This window comes from Esox lucius, chromosome 4 (assembly GCF_011004845.1).
Source record: "Esox lucius isolate fEsoLuc1 chromosome 4, fEsoLuc1.pri, whole genome shotgun sequence".
Lineage (NCBI taxonomy): Eukaryota > Metazoa > Chordata > Actinopteri > Esociformes > Esocidae > Esox > Esox lucius.
Window position 1 is genome coordinate 32,592,731 of NC_047572.1, and position 19,349 is coordinate 32,612,079.

Consider the following 19,349-nt stretch of genomic DNA (forward strand, 5'->3'; position numbering starts at 1 on the left):
GAACAAGCACTCTGTTGTCGTTTCATTTGCATCGCCATCAAATCGTTATTTTATCGATCCACGACTCCAAACCAGATTTAAAGTAAAGCCTGGCGTGGACTCAGGGCGTTTGGCACCGGCCACCTTTGTAACGGTCCAAAAAAATGAATCTGTCCTCCACAAGACCGTTGGGGACAAATTAGACTGTAACTCAGACTGCAGTTTTCTCTATTGCTGTTTTTGATGTAGTTTTCCTTCTTCTAGCAATGACTTTGCTGATTGCAAATCCCCATTGAGGAAGGTGCGGTTATTATTGTTGGTTTTGTGGTCCTTGCTGTCTTGAAATGAATCCTCAGTTTCTCGGGAAATGCGTGTCCGCTAAACCGACACGCCGTTTAGCGTGGGTGTGTGCATGTATTATGACGACATTTTGTGGCAAAACATTAGCTTGTTTCATTCTTACTTTCGGGGCTTCCTTGAGGAAGTAAAAGCATTTTGCTACCAGAATAATGGAGCCCCCAACCCCCCCCCAACCTTTAGACCCCCTCAGATTAAGGTCACTGCCAGGGGATCAGTCGTTGTCGACGGCGACACTGGAGACATTGGGGTCAACTGCCTTAAGGGCTGAATAACAGGTTTCTTACCCTGTCAACTCCGAGATTCGTCCGGGCAACATTTCAGATTATCAATGTCTGACCCGCAACCCTACCGCAACACTACCGGAGCTCATCGGTCTCTGTGAGCTAATTCCCCTATCGTTTGGTGTTCCTCAGGTCGTTGGGTCCAGAGAATCTCCTCCTTAAAGGTGCCACCTTGAAGAACACTGAGAAGATTTATGGTGAGCTACAAGACACTGTTGAATGCAGATGAGTGTCAGAGTGGTCCTGAGTGCTGGTGTCAGCGTGATGACTGTCCCCCCCTTCCGCTAGGAGTGGCTGTGTACTCCGGGATGGAGACCAAGATGGCTCTGAACTACCAGGGGAAATCCCAGAAGCGCTCTGCAGTGGAGAAGTAAGGAGGCTGGAACTTAAAAAGGGAGAAGCAAAGAATTCAGTGAGGCCTTAGAACTGGGTTTTAGTCCCAGGGGATCCAAGATCAATTCAATTGCTAGTCAGAAAGTACCTCCATGTTTTTGGTCTTTAAAGAAAAGGTGACATCTGCAGGCGAAAATATTTTTTGTTGCGTAATTACGGAGATGTTGTTAAGGGAATTGGCTTTTTGCCGGACCGTGTGAGCAAAGCTGGCCAAGAAGAGCGAATGTCTCTTACTGACTTACTGTCCCTTGTTAAATAGCATAGTTTTCTAACCATTAGTATCTACATTATGGTAAGCCTGAAATAAAACAGTTTAATGTTATATTGCGTCTGTTTCTGGTGGCTTTTCGAAGTATGCATCCGTGCATGCGTTTTGGGTCAGGATAGACAAACACATTTGCTGGCTACAACATACATTAGTTACAACTAAAACTGTATACGGTAATATTGTGACTGTTTCTGGCATGGAAATGTTCCTCTTCAGTCTCGCTAGCAATTGCTTAATTCTTATGATTATTCAGAAGAAGTTAGTAGATACTAGTTAGCCTATTACTGGCTAATAAGTTGTTAAAACGGCTAGTGGCAAAAGCAATACAGTTCATAGACGCTATGGTGGAGGTAAATTTAATAAGAAACGTTAATCAGTGTAACACAATCCTCAATGGAGTCTAGGGACTGCTGAAACATTTAATGCCGTGGCGTAGTGGTTAAAGACAGTGCTTCTCATGTGGGAGACCTAAGTTTGAATCTATTGAGAGCAACAACATTTATTATTTCTGTTAAATTCCACGATTCTCATCTTTTCACTTGATGAAAAAGTTAGTTATCGTCACCTTTATTGATAGTTATTGTATAAATGTAATTCACGGATGAAAGAACAAAGTATGTTTTGCCATGAAAGAAAAAATACGTTCTTATGCCATGAAATGAAATAGCTTTGGCAGACTCGCTAGCAATTGCTCAACTCTTTTGACTATTCCAGTAAGTTAGTAGATAAAGCTTGTTCCTGGCTAATACACTGTTAAAACGGCCAGTGGCAAACGCCATTCTTAGCCGCTATTTGTGGTGGAGGTTAACTTAGTAAGAAACGTTTATTCAGTTTAACTGTATCAATGTCATTCACAAATGGCCAATGGACTATTAAAACAGCCAGTGGCAAAAGAGGATTTGTTCTGGATAGAGACAAGAGGCTATAATGACACCCAGCAAAAGTACAGCTCTGTGGTATAGTGGTTAAGGATGTGGGCAACCTGGGTTCGAATCCCGAGATGGCAACACTTCCTATTGCGGAACTAAGCTTGCCTGGTTCCTTGTTTTATTTCGTTGCCATGTTTATTTCATAACACAATAAAAAGTATTAGCTGTTATTATATCTCTATTCATCCAGCGTTTGTCTCTGGGCCACAGCTTGCTTCGTTATCTGTTTCATTACACACACTTGTGTCTGATGTCCGAGTTGGGCTCGGAGGATGGTTGGAACAATTGCTCATCCACGGTTTGATTAGGCTGTCTTCTCTGGGAAATGGTTGAGACTGCACATCTGGTTTTATTACACTCTTATGCGGTGAAAGTAAAACATTTGCTGACTTTGCAATGCATTCTGCGGTGGGGAAATCCTGACGGGACTAGTTAGAAAGTAATATAGAAAGCGGGTTTGTCTTCTTCCTGATGACTTTGGTTCCTGCATGTGTTCAGGTCCATCAATGCCTTCCTGCTGGTGTATCTTTGCATCTTGGTGAGTAAGGCCCTGGTATGTACCACACTGAAATATGTGTGGCAGAGCCAGCCGGGCCAGGACGAGCCCTGGTACAACCAGAAGACACAGAAGGAGAAAGATAGCAACCTGGTGAGACTAGTCTTTTTCTCTGTGCCGACTGAAATCGGTCTAAAATACAACCTTATGGCATTTAGTTTTTAAAACATCTAGGACTGTACCTGTTTTTCTTTCCAGTGCCTCCAGTTTGGGAAGTGTTTTTTAAGCCGTGTTTTTCCCTTCCGTCTTCCCCAGTACCTGAAGATGTTTACGGACTTCCTGTCCTTCATGGTGCTGTTCAACTTCATCATCCCTGTGTCCATGTATGTAACTGTGGAGATGCAGAAGTTCCTGGGCTCTTTCTTCATCTCGTGGGACAAGGACTTTTTTGACCCGGAGATCCAGGAGGGGGCGCTGGTCAACACCTCTGACCTCAACGAGGAGCTGGGTCAGGTCAGCGATGATTCATATTATGGAACCAATCTGCCGTGTGGATGAGATCACCAACAGTGCTAATACTGTTGGGTTATAGTGACTCTGGTTTCCATCCCACGCTACAACTGAAGTGTTACCACTGAATGTATATGGTCAGAGAATTAACCCTGCATGATAAAAAAAACAAACATCCTTCCTTTCCTTCACATTCTTGCTCATCTAAAGAGGTCCTGTCCAGGATTTGAACACATGGCCTCAGTGACAACGCTGCTAGGCAGTGATTTGAACACATGGCCTCAGTGACAACGCTGCTAGGCAGTGATTTGAACACATGGCCTCAGTGACAACGCTGCTAGGCAGTGATTTGAACACATGGCCTCAGTGACAACGCTGCTAGGCAGTGATTTGAACACATGGCCTCAGTGACAACGCTGCTAGGCAGTGATTTGAACACATGGCCTCAGTGACAACGCTGCTAGGCAGTGATTTGAACACATGGCCTCAGTGACAACGCTGCTAGGCAGTGATTTGAACACATGGCCTCAGTGACAACGCTGCTAGGCAGTGATTTGAACACATGGCCTCAGTGACAACGCTGCTAGGCAGTGATTTGAACACATGGCCTCAGTGACAACGCTGCTAGGCAGTGATTTGAACGGGTGTGTCCCTTTGGAGCAGTACACGTACAAGATAGGCCGCTTTTTTCTTACTGGGCCATGCGCGATCCCAGCAAATCCAGACAGATTCTGGTCCAATTGTTTGGCGCTAGTGATGTCGCCGGGTTATATAGCGAACAGATTGACAGACTGAGTCATTAAATGGGTTGTTTTTTTTAGATTGGCCCTAGATCTGGTTAAACCTGTATGGTGTCTTACAGCCTTCAGTTAACCAGTCAAGAGCAGTGATCCCCTTAGGCAAATGAAGGTACATTTTAGTTTTCTAATGAGGCCATAGGGTTGTCTGAGGTCACGGCTGTTTTCTGTGGAGTAGGGTTACGCTAAACCCAAATCAACACCATCCAGTGCTTCACATACAAATGTGTCTAACTGTTCTTAATAGGACTTCTGCTGGTGTCTTAATGGCGTCTTCATACTGCACTTCCAACTCAAACATCGTAGATCAGTCGCGGTTCGTTTGCCAGATGATGAAATCAATTAAAGTTGATGCTTCATTTAACTAGATTTATGCGGTGTAACTCTGTCAGGGATTAATTGCCCAGTCTTATTGTTCGTGGACATGATTTGTGCTGGGTGTATTATTTGATGTAGGGTTTTTCATGACCCTTGAAGGGTCGCTGCTGTTTCATACCAGAGGGACAGACTATTCCTCTGGGATGTTGTGTTGCTATGTGCTGACTTTTATTTGCAGGGGGGCTGGGGGTATTTCAGGCACTTACTCAAGGATCACTAGCAATAGCTAAAAATGTATAAGCACAAGCCGCTGGTGTTATAAAAAGATACGTTACCTAGGTGACATTGTCTTCTGAATCCAGTTCAACTCTCAAAACTGAGTAAAACAATGTATTCCATGAACAGATGCCTGTGTTGGTCTTTGGATGAGGTGTAATTTGCTAAGGGTACAGTTTGTTTAAATTAGCAGTGCTTCTGCTAATTAAATCGTTAATTACGCTGACATAGTTTGCAGCCTGAAAAGCACTTAATTCTTCCAGGCCGGGCATCAAATGAACATTTAGCATGAGCTAATTTCTGCTCCACTTCCTTACTGGGTCGTAGTCTTTCTCACTTCTCACAGCAGTAATGTTTTCCGACCTGCAAGATAATAGTTCTGATCCGCATTTTTATTCCACCTGATGAGTGATTTCTTTGCGGTTCACCCGCAGGCTTCCGATTGGATGCAGGAGACTTGTTGGGGGATGGCAGTGGGATTGGCCTAAGGTGTAGTCACTGAACCAACATTGGATGGGTTCTCCTTTATGGTGGTGTTGTACTGAAGACAATTTCCACATTTTATTTCCTTTGCTTGACCTCAAAGCTTTTTCATTGGCTTCAATTGCAGTACTTGCCACAATTGTGCTAACTTCTCTGGTGCTTTTGGCACAAGCTGGGGAAAAAATAGATTTGTGGCCATTAGGTGCCAAAGCTTTCTCTCCCACTGCTTCAACACCTGGCAGGTGTATCCATGACAGCCCGGTTCTGTCTGAATTGGTTCAGTAGTGGAGAACAGAATTATGCGTCAGTCACCTACAGCATTGTTGCAGGTCAGTTACCCCAGACACAGGCCTTGTGGGGCTGCAGGTCCGTTACCCCAGACACAGGCCTTGTGGGGCTGCAGGTCCGTTACCCCAGACACAGGCCTTGTGGGGCTGCAGGTCCGTTACCCCAGACACAGGCCTTGTGGGGCTGCAGGTCCGTTACCCCAGACACAGGCCTTGTGGGGCTGCAGGTCAAACTGTAGGCACAGAATTCTTGAGGAAATGCTGGCAAAAAGTGAACGGTGAACGTGTACAAATGGGAGATGCTCCGTATTGTACAGTAATGTTGTAGTTCTGCTGGAGTTATGCCAATTCTGCGTTTCCTCCTGGTTTCCTCTAGGTGGAGTACGTGTTCACGGACAAGACGGGCACGCTGACCCAGAACAACATGGAGTTCATTGAGTGCTGCATTGACGGCTTCCAGTACAAGTACACGGATTCCAGCACCGAGCTGGATGGGTTCTGCGTCACGGACGGACCTGTGAACCAGCTGCAGCAGAAGGCCGGCGCGGTAAGTGTCTGTTAACCTCCTCACGGTGCCACCCGATGGCCATGTGCCACCTGAACCGTGGTGGTCCCGTGTGTTTCCGCTGACGTCATGACCCTCCACGACCCTCCGCGACCTGTGACCCAGACTGATTAAAGAGGCCGGCAGTTTGTTTTCCATTGCTGTATTCCTTCGTTGGTGCTGCTGGTGTCTGTAAATCCCAGTCCTTGTGGTGATAATGTGAACTGTCACCATGGCGTGTTAAGGTAGCAAAACCTCTCTTGATAGAGAAAATGTACATCCACATCTCTTTCAGCTCCACACTTTGGTTTCCCGTTGAATACCGTCCCATTAAAATAAATAATGTACGGTGTCTGTGTGTTTCCAGGAGAAGGAGGAGCTGTTTCTGCGTGCTCTCTGTCTTTGCCACACGGTGCAGGTGAAGGAGCCGGCGGGTCGGGAGGACGGTCTGGGAGGAGCGCCGGGAGACCAGGTGGATGGCGTCCTGGGGCAGGATGGCGCAAAGTGCCACCCCGCGGAACTCCGGGGCTTCATCGCATCGTCGCCTGATGAGGTGGCGCTGGTCATTGGGGCCATGAAGTAAGAGACCTGGTACCTCTTAAAATGTCTTCCGTCCAGCAGGTCTGGAAGGGGCTGGGTGCCATGCAATTGAAGTTGGTCCCAGTGTGACGGTGAAGTCTGTGCTTCTGATTGTGTTGTTGCGTGGTCCCCGTCTGCAGGTATGGTTTCACATTTCTGGGCATGGAGAGCAACAGTATGAAGGTGATGAACAGAAACAACGAAGTTGAAACGTAAGTAAACAAGTGCAGAGTTTTTCTTAAATTTAGTTTTTTAATAATTGATAATCGTTCTTTCCCCGTTAATTAAACACAATTTGAACTGGCTTGTCTGTCTGATCGTCCCTCCACAGGTACCAGCTGCTTCATGTGTTGAACTTTGACCCTGTGAGAAGGCGTATGAGCGTCATAGTCAGATCCAAGTCAGGTGAGTCGCCAGCTGAGAGCTTTTGGACCGTTATCTGGTGGTTTAGCTTGCTGTGACCCCTGACCTGACGTGTCCTCTCTGTTTTCAGGGGACACCATGCTGTTCTGTAAGGGGGCTGACTCTTCGATCTTCCCGCGGGTCAGGCAGCATGAGGTGGAGAGGATCCGTATGCACGTCGAACGCAACGCTACGGTGGGTCACAGCAATCCCATCTGCTTCCCCAGCGGCCCCGGTCCGTGGAGCTCGGTCTGTGGGGCCCGGTCCGTGGAGCTCGGTCTGTGGGGCCCCGGTCCGTGGAGCTCGGTCTGTGGGGCCCCGGTCCGTGGAGCTCGGTCTGTGGGGCCCCGGTCCGTGGAGCTCGGTCTGTGGGGCCCCGGTCCGTGGAGCTCGGTCTGTGGGGCCCCGGTCCGTGGAGCTCGGTCTGTGGGGCCCCGGTCCGTGGAGCTCGGTCTGTGGGGCCCCGGTCCGTGGAGCTCGGTCTGTGGGGCCCCGGTCCGTGGAGCTCGGTCTGTGGGGCCCCGGTCCGTGGAGCTCGGTCTGTGGGGCCCGGTCCGTGGGCTAATGTCAAAAGGCTGAAAGGGTTCAATATTGTTTGCCGTAAATGTAATGGATTCATTGGAAGTGGGAAGTCCTCACTGCTGGGGACATTTCTAACAGTGCTGGGAGGGGGGGGGGGGGGGTTGTGTGTGTGATGTAATGTTTGTCCTGTGTTCTCCAGGAGGGCTACCGGACGCTGTGTGTGGCCTACAAGCTGCTGAAGCCTGAGGAGTATGCCCTGGTGGACACTGAGCTCAGGGAAGCCCGGTTGTCCCTGCAGGACCGAGAGGACAAACTCCTGAAGGTCTACAACCAGGTGGAGGACAACATGAGCCTGATTGGAGCCACTGCTGTGGAGGACAGGTGGGTGGACACGGCAGCCGGGCATCCACTCATTCTGGGGGGGTCCACTCATTCTGGGGGGGTCCACTCATTCTGGGGTGTGTGTAAACATGTATTTTTCACGATGTGATCATTCTGTTAGACACAGAGGCGGTAGTGTGGTACCATCTCATCTCTTTCTGGCTCACTTTTCCCTCTCGTCCAATCAACTCTGACACCCCCCTTTCCTTTCTGGCCCTGGTCTCTGTCTCCCTTTTCTCTCCTCAGGCTGCAGGAGGAGGCGGCCGAGACCATGGAGGCCCTCCAGGGAGCCGGGATGAGAGTGTGGGTGCTGACTGGGGACAAGATGGAGACGGCCAAGTCCACATGCTACGCCTGTCGTCTGTTCCAGCGGGGCACTGAGCTGCTGGAGCTGACTGTCCGCACCCTGGAGGACGGGGGCCGCAACAGAGAGGACCGTCTTCACGAGCTGCTGCTGGACTACCACAAGAGGGCAGTGCAGGACGCCCCGCCAGTCAAAGCCGGGGTGACCAGGTCAGGGCAGAGTCCAGGGGTGGGGGACGGTCAGGGGTGACCAGGTCAGGGCAGAGTCCAGGGGTGGGGGACGGTCAGGGGTGACCAGGTCAGGGCAGAGTCCAGGGGTGGGGGACGGTCAGGGGTGACCAGGTCAGGGCAGAGTCCAGGGGTGGGGGACGGTCAGGGGTGACCAGGTCAGGGCAGAGTCCAGGGGTGGGGACGGTCAGGGGCAGATATGTTCACGTTGTGGTCCGCTCTGCTAAACAAGCGATCATCTGAGGCGGACTCGGTCCGTGGTGACAATGAAATGCCCTTTGTTATTCTTGACAGGGGACTCTGGGTCTTCATGCAGGTTTCTTGATTCTCTCTGGCCCCTTTGAAGCTTTGGAGTCTCCTCTCTTCAGACTGTGTCAGCTGACCCTAGCTCAGCCAGAAGCCTAGGACAAACTGCAGCTTAAACCAGGTGTAAAATGGTATGGAGGGCAAAGTGGGTGCAGGTTTTTGCTCCCACCTTGTTCTTGATTAATTAAGGTCACTAATTTGTTTCTGACTCCCTTTACCAGGATCCCTTTGTCTTAACTGGATGCCAGGGAAAAAATAAACACATGTAAATATCAATACAGTGGGAGCTGGTTGTCCTAGGAGATTGTTACCGTGAACTGTCATTTCCATGGCTACGCTGCCTTCAGTGACCCTGTCTCAACTACTTTAAAAAGCAGACTTAAATCCATGTTCAAGTTGCTTTTTAAAACGCGGGACGTGTGGGCTCCCAAGCTCGCTTGACACCCGCTCAGCGTGATGGAAAGTCGTTTTCAGGTTGTGCACTTGCGTTAGAGTACACACGCCTTGTTGTCGTACTGTATTCCCTTCCTCAGGGTAACAGTTCTATTCATAGTCCAGTGTCTTAAACCATCTAAATATAACCTAGAACAATGCCTTTCAAGCATCAGTGGGGAAAAGTCCCCGCAGAGGCATTGAAAGTAGTTAGTGATTAGAATCCTAAATGAAACGACCGTGATATGGACTCTTTGTCCCTTCCAGGAACTGGTCTTCATCTCACCAGGACTACGGCTTCATCATAGACGGGGCCACGCTGTCTCTAGTTCTTAACTCCTCCACCGACTCCGACTGCTACAAGACCCTGTTCCTCAAAATCTGTCAGAACTGTACCTCTGTCCTATGCTGTCGGATGGCTCCGCTGCAGAAAGCTCAGGTGAGCGGTCCCAGGCCCTGGCTCGGCCCCCTGGGTCGCCCCCCTGGGTCGGCCGTGAAGGTCGCTTCACGAGGGATCAAATGTACACTCCAACTGGCAATGACGTGACAAATCCAGAATCCAGATCGATTTCATTACGTGGAGAAGAGTTAGTCACTATGCTGCGCCTCCTCTCGATTTCATTACGTGGAGAAGAGTTAGTCATTATGCCGCGCCTCCTCTCTCCCGATACAGATTGTGAAGCTGGTGAAGTGCTCGAAAGGCTCGCCAATAACGCTGTCCATCGGCGACGGTGCCAACGACGTCAGCATGATCCTCGAGGCTCACGTCGGCATCGGTAACACTCCTCTCGCCGTGATAACGGGCTCATTTTGAAGTGTTTCAAGGGGGGCGGGAGTTAAGTTTCAGATAATGGGATGTGATCCGTCTCTCTGCCACAGGTATAAAGGGTAAGGAGGGCAGGCAGGCGGTAAGGAACAGTGACTATGCCATCCCCAAACTCAAGCACCTGAAAAAACTACTGTTGGCCCACGGGCACCTCTACTACGTCCGTATAGCCCACCTGGTGCAGTACTTCTTCTACAAGGTAGGGGGCAGCGCAGCGCATCTGAGCCCAGTAAGCTACAGAGGTGTCACTGCTTGAGAATCACCAATCCAGTGATTCCCCTACTTTTTTTCCCAACAGTGGAGTGGTTTGACCACTCAAAATGAAATGCTAAAACGTCCTCCCTGAACACCAGTCTCTCTTGCTTGTTAACTTCATTTATTTTATTTATTTTTTACATTATTTGACTATACTGTCTTAACGTCATTCTTTAATAATAACCAAAGTACTCACTCTCAATTTGTCATTGTCTAAAACTGTTCATGAATGGCCTCCCAGACTCCTATAATATTCTTTAACTTATTATTTAAATAGTAATTTTGTTTAGTTTATATTTTTCCTATATAGTTTTTACTTTGAAAATGTACACAATATGCACCATATATACACCACAGACTTTTATTCTGAAAGCAAAATACGAAAATTGGAAGTCTTATTGTTGCTGCCAAAACTACATAACATTTCACTGCAGACTTTATTGTTGCTGCCGAATCTCTATTGTTGCCTGCATGATGCTAATCTATTGTTGTGACAGCTAGCTAGCTAGCTTCTTACCTTTGGTTGCCGCCCAGACAATGGCTACCTTCTTTATATCAATCATGACAGACAGTTCAACAAAACGTGTGCGTTCACAGACACCGCCAGCTAAGTTTCTCTGACCTCACTCGCTAGCTTGATACTCTGAACATCGTGTGTAGGACGTTGTTGCTCTTCTCTGGACCTCGTGTGATAGTATACTGCGCTCAGCTTGGGGGAAAACAAATTATTTCGCATCACAATTTAGCAGTGGCAGAGCGCCGATCTGAGTGTAATAAGAGGGAAACACTGCGGTCCCACCGATGGAGGTCAATGTCGGGTCGTTGTTTGGTCAACATGTGATTCATAAGCTGGCGTTGTTGTCTGTCTAAAGAATTAGATGTGAGGATTGTGCCTGGATCTCATGTACGCGGCCACTTCTGATATAGTCTGCCGCTTAGGCCTAACCCAGTTCTCCTGCCCCGCCACGGGGGCATTGTGTTGTGGCCTGCCCATGGCATTCTGTTACATCTAACCTCTGCTCTCTCCCTGCTCTTGTTACAGAACCTGTGCTTCATCTTACCTCAGTTCTTGTACCAGTTTTTCTGTGGATACTCTCAGCAAGTGAGTAGAGCCCTGATCCCTGCCCCCACACCCCCCCAGCCCAAACTCCCTGCCCGTTGCAGAGGTTCAGACATTTGAACATGAACCCCAGACCATTCTCCAGCCAACTCCCACACTCTTCCCCTCTGATTGACCCGTCCTTCCCATTCTCCTTGATCTTCTGAAGTGGCTGCACTATGATAAATAGCCCATTCTTTTAATTCTCAGTCCAAATCACTAGTGAAGTGGGGTTTTGGAACTTTTAGGTTTTAGCCCAAACATTTTTGGTTCTGATTTGTTATCAGAAAGAAGTATTGTTTGAAACAAAGGTTTGTTAAGTTCAGGAAAACAATGATCTTCCAGCAATAACTGCATTATCTTAATTATAGAATAGGACATTATCGTTGATAATGTACTTTTTTCATTTCGAGAGCCTATCCAGTGTTGTGGAATGTGATCTCCATCTACATCTTTCAGAACCTATCTTGTTTTTGTGATTAGTGGTGAATACTTCCATAACTTATTTTAAAATGTAGGTCATTGCGTGATTTTGGAAATTCTGCGCTACACTATTAAATCCGTTAGTCACACCGACTAAGACTTCGCTATTAGGATATTTGCCAAATTGTTAATTAATTTGTCACGTGTCTTGGTCTGATTATACATTTCAAACTCTAGTAAACACACACAGCTAACGTGCTTCAGAAGCTTATTAGTCTCCAGGTATGTTAGTATTATAGATGCCCGCCAGCTCAGATCTCAAAGGATGTGTCTTCTGCATATGATCCCACAGCAACAAGCTCCAGAGCCTGCCTGCTGTGTTGTGTGCGTGTGTGCGCCCACTCTCGTATTTGTGTGCACGCTGTCTCTTGTGTGTTATTAACCCCTGGGTACCCGACCCGTCCCCTGCCCCCCTTCCGCGCCCTGTCCTCCCAGCCCCTCTACGACGCAGCCTATCTGACCATGTACAACATCTGCTTCACCTCCATGCCCATCCTGGCCTACAGCCTGGTCGAGCAGCACATCTGCATGGAGGCCCTGCTGGAGAACGCCGCCCTCTACAGGTAGGAGGCCGGAACTGCGCTCGCTCTCACCCTGACGTGGGTGAAGCCCTGGCGGTTCCAATGTGAAAGCCACTCCTCAAGCGGTGTGGTTCCTGTCTCTGTTTGTCTCACTCACCCCTCCTCCTCTGCAGGGACGTCGCCAAGAACGCCATGTTGCGTTGGGGCCCCTTCTCCTACTGGACCCTGCTGGGGGTCTACCAGGGCCTGCTGTTCTTCTTCGGGGTCCGCTTCCTCTTCGGCAACCCGGCCCTGCAGGATAACGGCCAGGTGTTCGGCAACTGGTCGTACGGAACCATTGTATTCACTGTCCTCGTCTTCACCGTTACGCTGAAGGTACGCAGCGTTTGGTTACACGGTGGTGTTGCTGTGATCCGTGTTGGAACCAGCGGTTACAGTGGTCCTGCTCTGTGTCCGTAGCTGGCTTTGGATACGCGCTACTGGACCTGGGTCAACCACTTCGTCATCTGGGGATCGCTGGCCTTCTACACCTTCTTCAGCTTCTTCTGGGGCGGCATCATCTGGTGAGGATGGGACATCCGACGTGAAAGTCAAGCTGTGTTAGTGTCCGGCCGGTAGGTGACCTCTGACCCGCGTTGTGAACCGTGTTTCCGTCAGGCCATTCCTCCGACAGCAGCGTCTGTACTTCGTCTTCGCCAACATGCTGAGCTCTGTGGCGGCCTGGTTGGTCATCATCCTCCTCATCATCCTCAGCCTGCTGCCGGAGATCCTGCTGCAGGTCCTCCGTAAGCCCCGAGGAACACACTCCAGACAGGTACTACACACACACACACACACACACACAGACAGGTACTACCCCCACAAACACACACACACACACAGACACACACACACACACACACACACACACAGACAGGTACTACCCCCACAAACACACAGACACACAGACACACACACAGACAGGTACTATCCCCACACACACACACACACACACACACACAGACAGGTACCACACACAGACAGGTACTACCCCCACACACACACACAGACAGGTACCACACACAGACAGGTACTACCCCCACACACACACACAGACAGGTACCACACCCACACACACACACACACACACACACACACAGACGGACACCGCCAAGTAATTATCCTTGCCAACAAATCATTGGTTAAGAGGACAAGTCTGTAGTTTCAACCAGTTCTGTCCGAAAGGTGGGCCAGCACACCCCCCGCCCCAAAATGTCCTGCAGGACACCTGACCCTCGTTTTCAATCTGGTTTGTGATTGGTGATCAAGTTTTATGAGAACAATGTGGTGTTTGGAGGAGTTAGGCCATTTCCATGGGTTGGTCATGTGACTGTTCTCCTGTTTAATGTGTCGTCTGTTAGAACACCCTGGTCAATGTCCTGTGTTCATAATCTCCATGGTTCTTGTTTGACTTGTCCATTATGTGTCAATACGCAGAGAAGATGTGCAGACATGCCTGTGTTTATTCTGTTCATTATTACCATCATTGTGACATCTTTTACTTCACGTTCCGTAGAAGTCTTTTGTGTCTCCATCGTGATTTGGATCTGCATGAAGGAACCCATCACCCAAACAAAATGGGCTCCTTTGTAGAGCTCTGAGTTCTGCTGTTTGTTGATATAGGTCAATTAAACAATGAAATAATGTAATTACAGTTTATATTTAGGTTGTTTCTTCTCAGGTTAAGAATACAACAGGTTTTTATGTTGCAAACATTACAGACATTTAAACCAGGAATGGTTATGTTCTATAAATAAAATAAAGCTAAACCTCCTACTATTCTAAATGCTGTCCCTTTAACCCCTCTTTTCATTCCTTCTCTTAATTCATTAGTTTAACTCTCACACACACGCCTCTGTCTCACTCTCTCTTCTGGCTTCTCTCTGTCCTGCTCGCTCTACCACAGATCAGGCAACAGCTTCCTTCGTCGGGGATGTCCACTATCTTCATGCTGTCCCAGACTGCCAGCACTCACAGCTTCTCCTGGAGTGACTGAGGTCTCTCTCTCTGCCTCCTCTGTAACCTCCCTGCCCTCCTCTGCTGCCCTGCTTGTGTGGTTGCTCCTTCCCTTCCCCCTTCCTTTAACATGACTCTGCGGTCATACAGCGTCCGGTCAGTTCATGTGGTTCCCCGGTCAGGTTGGCGAGAGGTTAAAGGAATGCCACTTTTGAGGGTTCTTATTGCTGTCCTGACCGGGTGGTACATTTCTGTTGTGTGAGGATGATTTGACAACGTGTGTTTGTGTCTGTGTGTTATCACTGGATCACCAATGTGTTGGTCCTCGGTCGTCTTCAGTATGTCCCAGTGCCTCAGCCAGCCAGTCAGTCAGTGCGCCATAGCTGCCTGGGCTGTTCCTGCCATCCCTGCATGCCTGTCGAGGTGAATGCAGAACTCCGACACCTGATGTCCACCTGCATGCCATCTCCAGACTCCAGCCCTGGTACCCTGGACCTCAGCCCTCTCACGCTGGGCTGGGAGCAGATGGTTCTGTGGTCACCTGTTGCCCCGAACGGCCTCCTTTGTCTTTGTCCTGTTGTTTTTTCTTAAAGCACAACTGCATGTAAGAAAAGGAAACTGTTCCTCAAAGGGTAACTGAAGGTTATTTACGTGTGGTAACTGAAGGGTATTTAAGCGTATTTAAGTGTTCACCAGTAGGTTGTGTTAGTCCGTTAAGATGGCTTTGTTGCCGTTCTGTAATGGAGGTAACAACACCAATGACATAGCGTCACCTGAGACCCTGATCCTGGTTAGTGAAGGAAGGTTGTGTGTTTAAAAGCCATTCCCCTGTCCACCGTCTGTCTCATGTGAGTGTCTGTCTGTTGACATCCAGGTGTCATTAGTTTCTCTTGCCCTTCCAGAAAAAACTGGCGGTTCAGCCGGGCGTAGGGGAACCCATGTGTCCCCTGTCTCCAGCCAGGCCCCTGCTCATGAGAACCTTTTCAGATGAGTCCAATACTATCCTGTGAACAGGTACCAGCCCAAACTCTGCCCTTTAGTTAATCCAATCAACAACCCCCACCCCGCCGAACTTTATCAACTTTTATCTGCCAAGGCAGAATACCCCTTAACTATAATCAAAACCTGAGATTCTACACCAAATCCTGCTTTCTGTGCCTTCAAGATGGAAGGTCCTCTTTGAAGGACTCAGTTCAGCCCTCTATCAACTAGCGTAACCCTTTACGGCTGAGCTTTTATTGGTTGGCTGAAAACTGTGTTTGTCTTAATGGCTGCTTCATATCTGTCATATGTGTACATACATTTGTACATGGATGAAGTTAAATCAAAAGATTCGGATTAGCATTGAACTGACCTAGTGTTGAAATTCCTCTGTCATATGAGCCAGTAAGCCAGGACAAATATGAATCCTCGTTTCAGCCTCCCAGTAGATCTCCTGTTGATTGTGTCCCAGTAGATCTCCTGTTGATTGTGTCCCAGTAGATCTCCTGTTGATTGTGTACTTGCACGTGTTCCTTTACGATGGCGTCTCTTGTGGATCTGGGATTAATTTCTCTCATCGGTTTCTGTGTCTGTGAGTACCAGCTGTGTTGGTGTTTCTGTATGGGCTTTCATTTGTCGTATTGCCGACCTGGTTATCTGTCTTGTTTTCCCTCACCCAGAATCTTGTTTTTCATTTGCAAGTACTGCTTTTTTTATGTGTTAACTGGAGCTCAGCTCACTGCATGTTAAACCTTCCTTTGCCTGATACCGAATGTCACTCCACCACTGCGTCAGAGGTTTGTCATTGATTGATTAACCAACAGCCCCCCCCCCCCGGGAACCTTGTCTTTAACCTGACTCTGTATTCTCCCTAGCTGTCAGAGGACTTCCTTCTCCAGACATCCAGGTAAAACCAGGTTCTAGTCTCATGTCTTACACTCCAGGTACGGTCTTATGGTGTTGGGGGCATAGGCTTCTAGAGTCCTGGCTGATGATCACATGAAGACCTTGCGACTGGTTTCAGCTGCTCTGTTTCCTGGGGAGTGCTTTGGGGATGTGTTGGTCCGTTCCGTCCGATGTTGGGGTGTGTCTGCGGTGTTGGTGTTGTGGCGCTGCTCTGTCTTCCAGAGGCTGGTTATGGTGGCTCACGGATGTCTGACTGTCTGTCCTCTCCAGACTGCTGCTGTCACCCCCTTATCCTACAAGGAGCTGAAAGAACTGGACTGATGGCAGAATGGAGGAGCTGCAGGAGCGAGACTGATGGCAGAATGGAGGAGCTGCAGGAGCGAGACTGATGGCAGAATGGAGGAGCTGCAGGAGCGAGACTGATGGCAGAATGGAGGAGCTGCAGGAGCGAGAGTGATGGCAGAATGGAGGAGCTGCAGGAGCAAGAGTGATGGCAGAATGGAGGCCTGTGTCTTTCAGGAAACCATCGCAGTCTGCCTGCCTGCCTGCACTTCCCTGCCTCATTGTAAAAGACAATTAAAAGTGACTTACATATCAAAACATAAGAAAAAATACCAGGGGTAGACTCCAGCTGAGATTAGACCTGCAGGTGCTGTGGCTACCCCCCTGCCCCTCCTGCCCCCCCCCTGCATGTCTACAGTGCAGGTTACTGTACCCCCGGCCCAAACAGCACAGGTCGTTTTTACCACATGGTTACTGGACTATTCAAACATGACGCATGATTTTCCACAGTTTATTTTCTCTCCTTTTGTGAAAACCAGCTTGGAAGGTTTAACTGAATGTTAAGATGGTTGCCTGTTGAACAGCTGTGCTGCTGAAATCTGCTCACGGCAGCCATTCCTCCCACTGTCCCTGAGTGAGTCAACCACACAAAACCAGAGGCTCCATGAATGCCACATTCCACTTGCTGACGTTTCTACAAAATATATTATTTTGCGAGGTGTTTGTCAAACAAAAAGATCAATGTTAGTTTTTCAAACAACTCCACCGCTGCAGCTCCAAATCAGTTTATAAAGTGTGATTCCAATCCGGTCCAATCTAAGGGCGCAGAGCGCACATTAAATCGTGCGGGTTTGTGAATAGCTTCAAAATGTTTGTTATGGGAACTAAAGTGCATTGATTATTGAGATGGGAGGGTTGAGACATTGACATCTACTGGGTTCTTGGCCCTCCATCTCTCCAAAAAATAGTGTGTGTGTATAATTCACCAAAATGACTGATAATTGTGCTTGCCAACATTTCTACCTGTCGGGGTTCAGAACATGACTTGACTCTTCCAACCTCAAGGCCAGTGGCAATTTAACAAAATCCTGATTGGATTGAGAATGAACATGTGTTTATGTTCCACGTAGCTTTCCCTGTTTCAAAACGTAATGCTTGAAGCCAAAAATGGAGAGCGGAGACACGACTCTCATGCCCAGTACCCTCCAAAACTGTCTGTGTGTGTGTTTTGTGTGGGTCAATGCACCTGTGTATTTCAGCACAAATGAAGACCCCTCCCAAAGCAGTTTGTGTGTCACATCCTCATGTGTATTACACTTTACTTATTGCTACCTTGTAGTTTTAGCGTGTTGTCATGAACCATCCTCAACAGGACTTCAGGAGTTGTGGGGATTTTCCATTGGGGGGGCAGGGGGGGGTCGTCATGTGCCCAAGCACAGTCTGGCCTGGGCCCAAATACACATGTGGATATGCTCTTAATGATATGTATCCATGTGCCATTTCCTGTTTATGTCATAGGTGGGCGGGCGTTAATGTCCCAACTCCGGACCTCCTGTTTGTGCTCATCATAGGTCATTTCACTGGGAGTTTTTCCTTCCCCACCTGTTACCGTTTCCATTTTCTGCATGTGGATGGGATTATGCCCTTTCCCTGGTCAATTCTTCATGCATTCCATTTCCTCATGCTACGATTTGATTCACTTTCAAATGTTATTGTTTTTGCTTTTTTGATCGTATATGAATCTATTTGACATATTTATTGTTCCGTGTAATTTTACTCGCAATATATGTTTTAGTACATCTGTTGTTTTTACTGTAGGGAATGGCCTACTTTGTCACACCTGCAGGTATGTCCTACCATCCAGCTCCAACACAACCCCCATATCCGTTGTGCAGTTCCGCTGAGCCAGGCTAGGAATGACGGAGCGCCAGGTAAAGGTTTTCTGAGCCAGGCTAGGAGAATCTTTTTTATTTTTATTTTTATTTATTTTTTTAAACACTGACTGATACGTCCTGGAGAGTTGCTGCCATATTGGCAATTTTTGTGTCACCCTTTAAAAAGGCCATAACCATCAACACTATCAATGAAGGCTGAGTTGCTTTGATGGGCTCCATTTTGGAGGTTATGATGAGAATCCTGCAGTAGGTCATGGCCTAACCATGACCTGTGACCTTGGTGACGAGGCTGTTTAGCTCCTTGCCCCTCCCTCACATTTGCTAGGATTCGGGAGGACACTCCGATGCCAAATGGGATTTATCACATTATGTATGAGATCGTCTTGCAAAGGGGGCAAATCATCTATATTTTTCTTGACTTCATGGGTAGCTTCCAGAGTTTTAGGTACACCAGATGGCTCTAACACAGTAAACTCTTTGTACTGTTTCCTTTTGAAACACTAAAGCTGCAATGAGGCTGAGTATGGGCTGTGCTCAGACGAGTGGGATGACGCCACCGGACTTTCACCTGCCTTGGCGTAAGGATTTTATGATTTCCTGGGGCAGGGGATAGTCTGAGGACTTACTGAACCTGAAGGGGCAATGCCTGCATTGTTTTAAAAAAATAAATAAAAAAAACTTTAGAATTACACCGGAGATGCCATTTTCAAACGCTTAAATAGATTGAGTTCATGTTTTGCCTGAAAAAAAAGATTGTATTTTTAATGCAAGCTTTTTCCAGCCACTTTTTGTACAAATAATATAAACGTCCCAAAAAAATCACGAGGCTGCTCGAATGTGGAGAATGGCCCAGCCATTGGGTGTTTTCTGGGGTGGGGTGCCACGGGGCGAGACGTGCACAAAGTGGACACCTCACTCTGGCTCCGGGAGAACCAGACATCTGGCTCCTCCTGCCTCTGCACTCTGAATCTTCGATTTGAATGTACCTCTTTAAAACCAGTATGTTCAGAACCAGAAGTTTTTCTGTAATAA

The 19,349-nt window shown here is 48.1% G+C and overlaps 1 protein-coding gene across 7 annotated transcripts in view; it reads left to right on the forward strand.

The window, feature by feature from the left end:
* Positions 1-18,602, forward strand: part of atp11c (ATPase phospholipid transporting 11C) — a 44,587-nt gene extending 25,985 nt beyond the window's left edge. Inside the window, exons 9-30 of one of the 7 annotated variants that reach the window (XM_010903092.3) lie at positions 753-817; positions 909-990; positions 2,709-2,859; positions 3,022-3,219; positions 5,754-5,924; positions 6,289-6,500; positions 6,641-6,712; positions 6,832-6,905; positions 6,994-7,097; positions 7,624-7,805; positions 8,052-8,318; positions 9,342-9,513; positions 9,748-9,850; positions 9,954-10,099; positions 11,198-11,257; positions 12,173-12,300; positions 12,432-12,633; positions 12,718-12,821; positions 12,916-13,072; positions 15,156-15,267; positions 16,110-16,141; positions 16,411-18,602. In XM_010903092.3, coding sequence (XP_010901394.2) covers positions 753-817; positions 909-990; positions 2,709-2,859; positions 3,022-3,219; positions 5,754-5,924; positions 6,289-6,500; positions 6,641-6,712; positions 6,832-6,905; positions 6,994-7,097; positions 7,624-7,805; positions 8,052-8,318; positions 9,342-9,513; positions 9,748-9,850; positions 9,954-10,099; positions 11,198-11,257; positions 12,173-12,300; positions 12,432-12,633; positions 12,718-12,821; positions 12,916-13,072; positions 15,156-15,263 — 2,758 coding nt within the window. In that variant the 3' untranslated portion in view covers positions 15,264-15,267; positions 16,110-16,141; positions 16,411-18,602. Of the gene's footprint in view, positions 1-752; positions 818-908; positions 991-2,708; positions 2,860-3,021; positions 3,220-5,753; positions 5,925-6,288; positions 6,501-6,640; positions 6,713-6,831; positions 6,906-6,993; positions 7,098-7,623; positions 7,806-8,051; positions 8,319-9,341; positions 9,514-9,747; positions 9,851-9,953; positions 10,100-11,197; positions 11,258-12,172; positions 12,301-12,431; positions 12,634-12,717; positions 12,822-12,915; positions 13,073-14,203; positions 14,295-15,155; positions 15,268-15,735; positions 16,090-16,109; positions 16,142-16,410 lie in introns of those variants that run through there. The other 6 variants (XM_010903101.4, XM_029119409.2, XM_020046014.2 and 3 more) reach the window with 6 other exon arrangements.
* Positions 18,603-19,349: the final 747 nt, after the last annotated feature.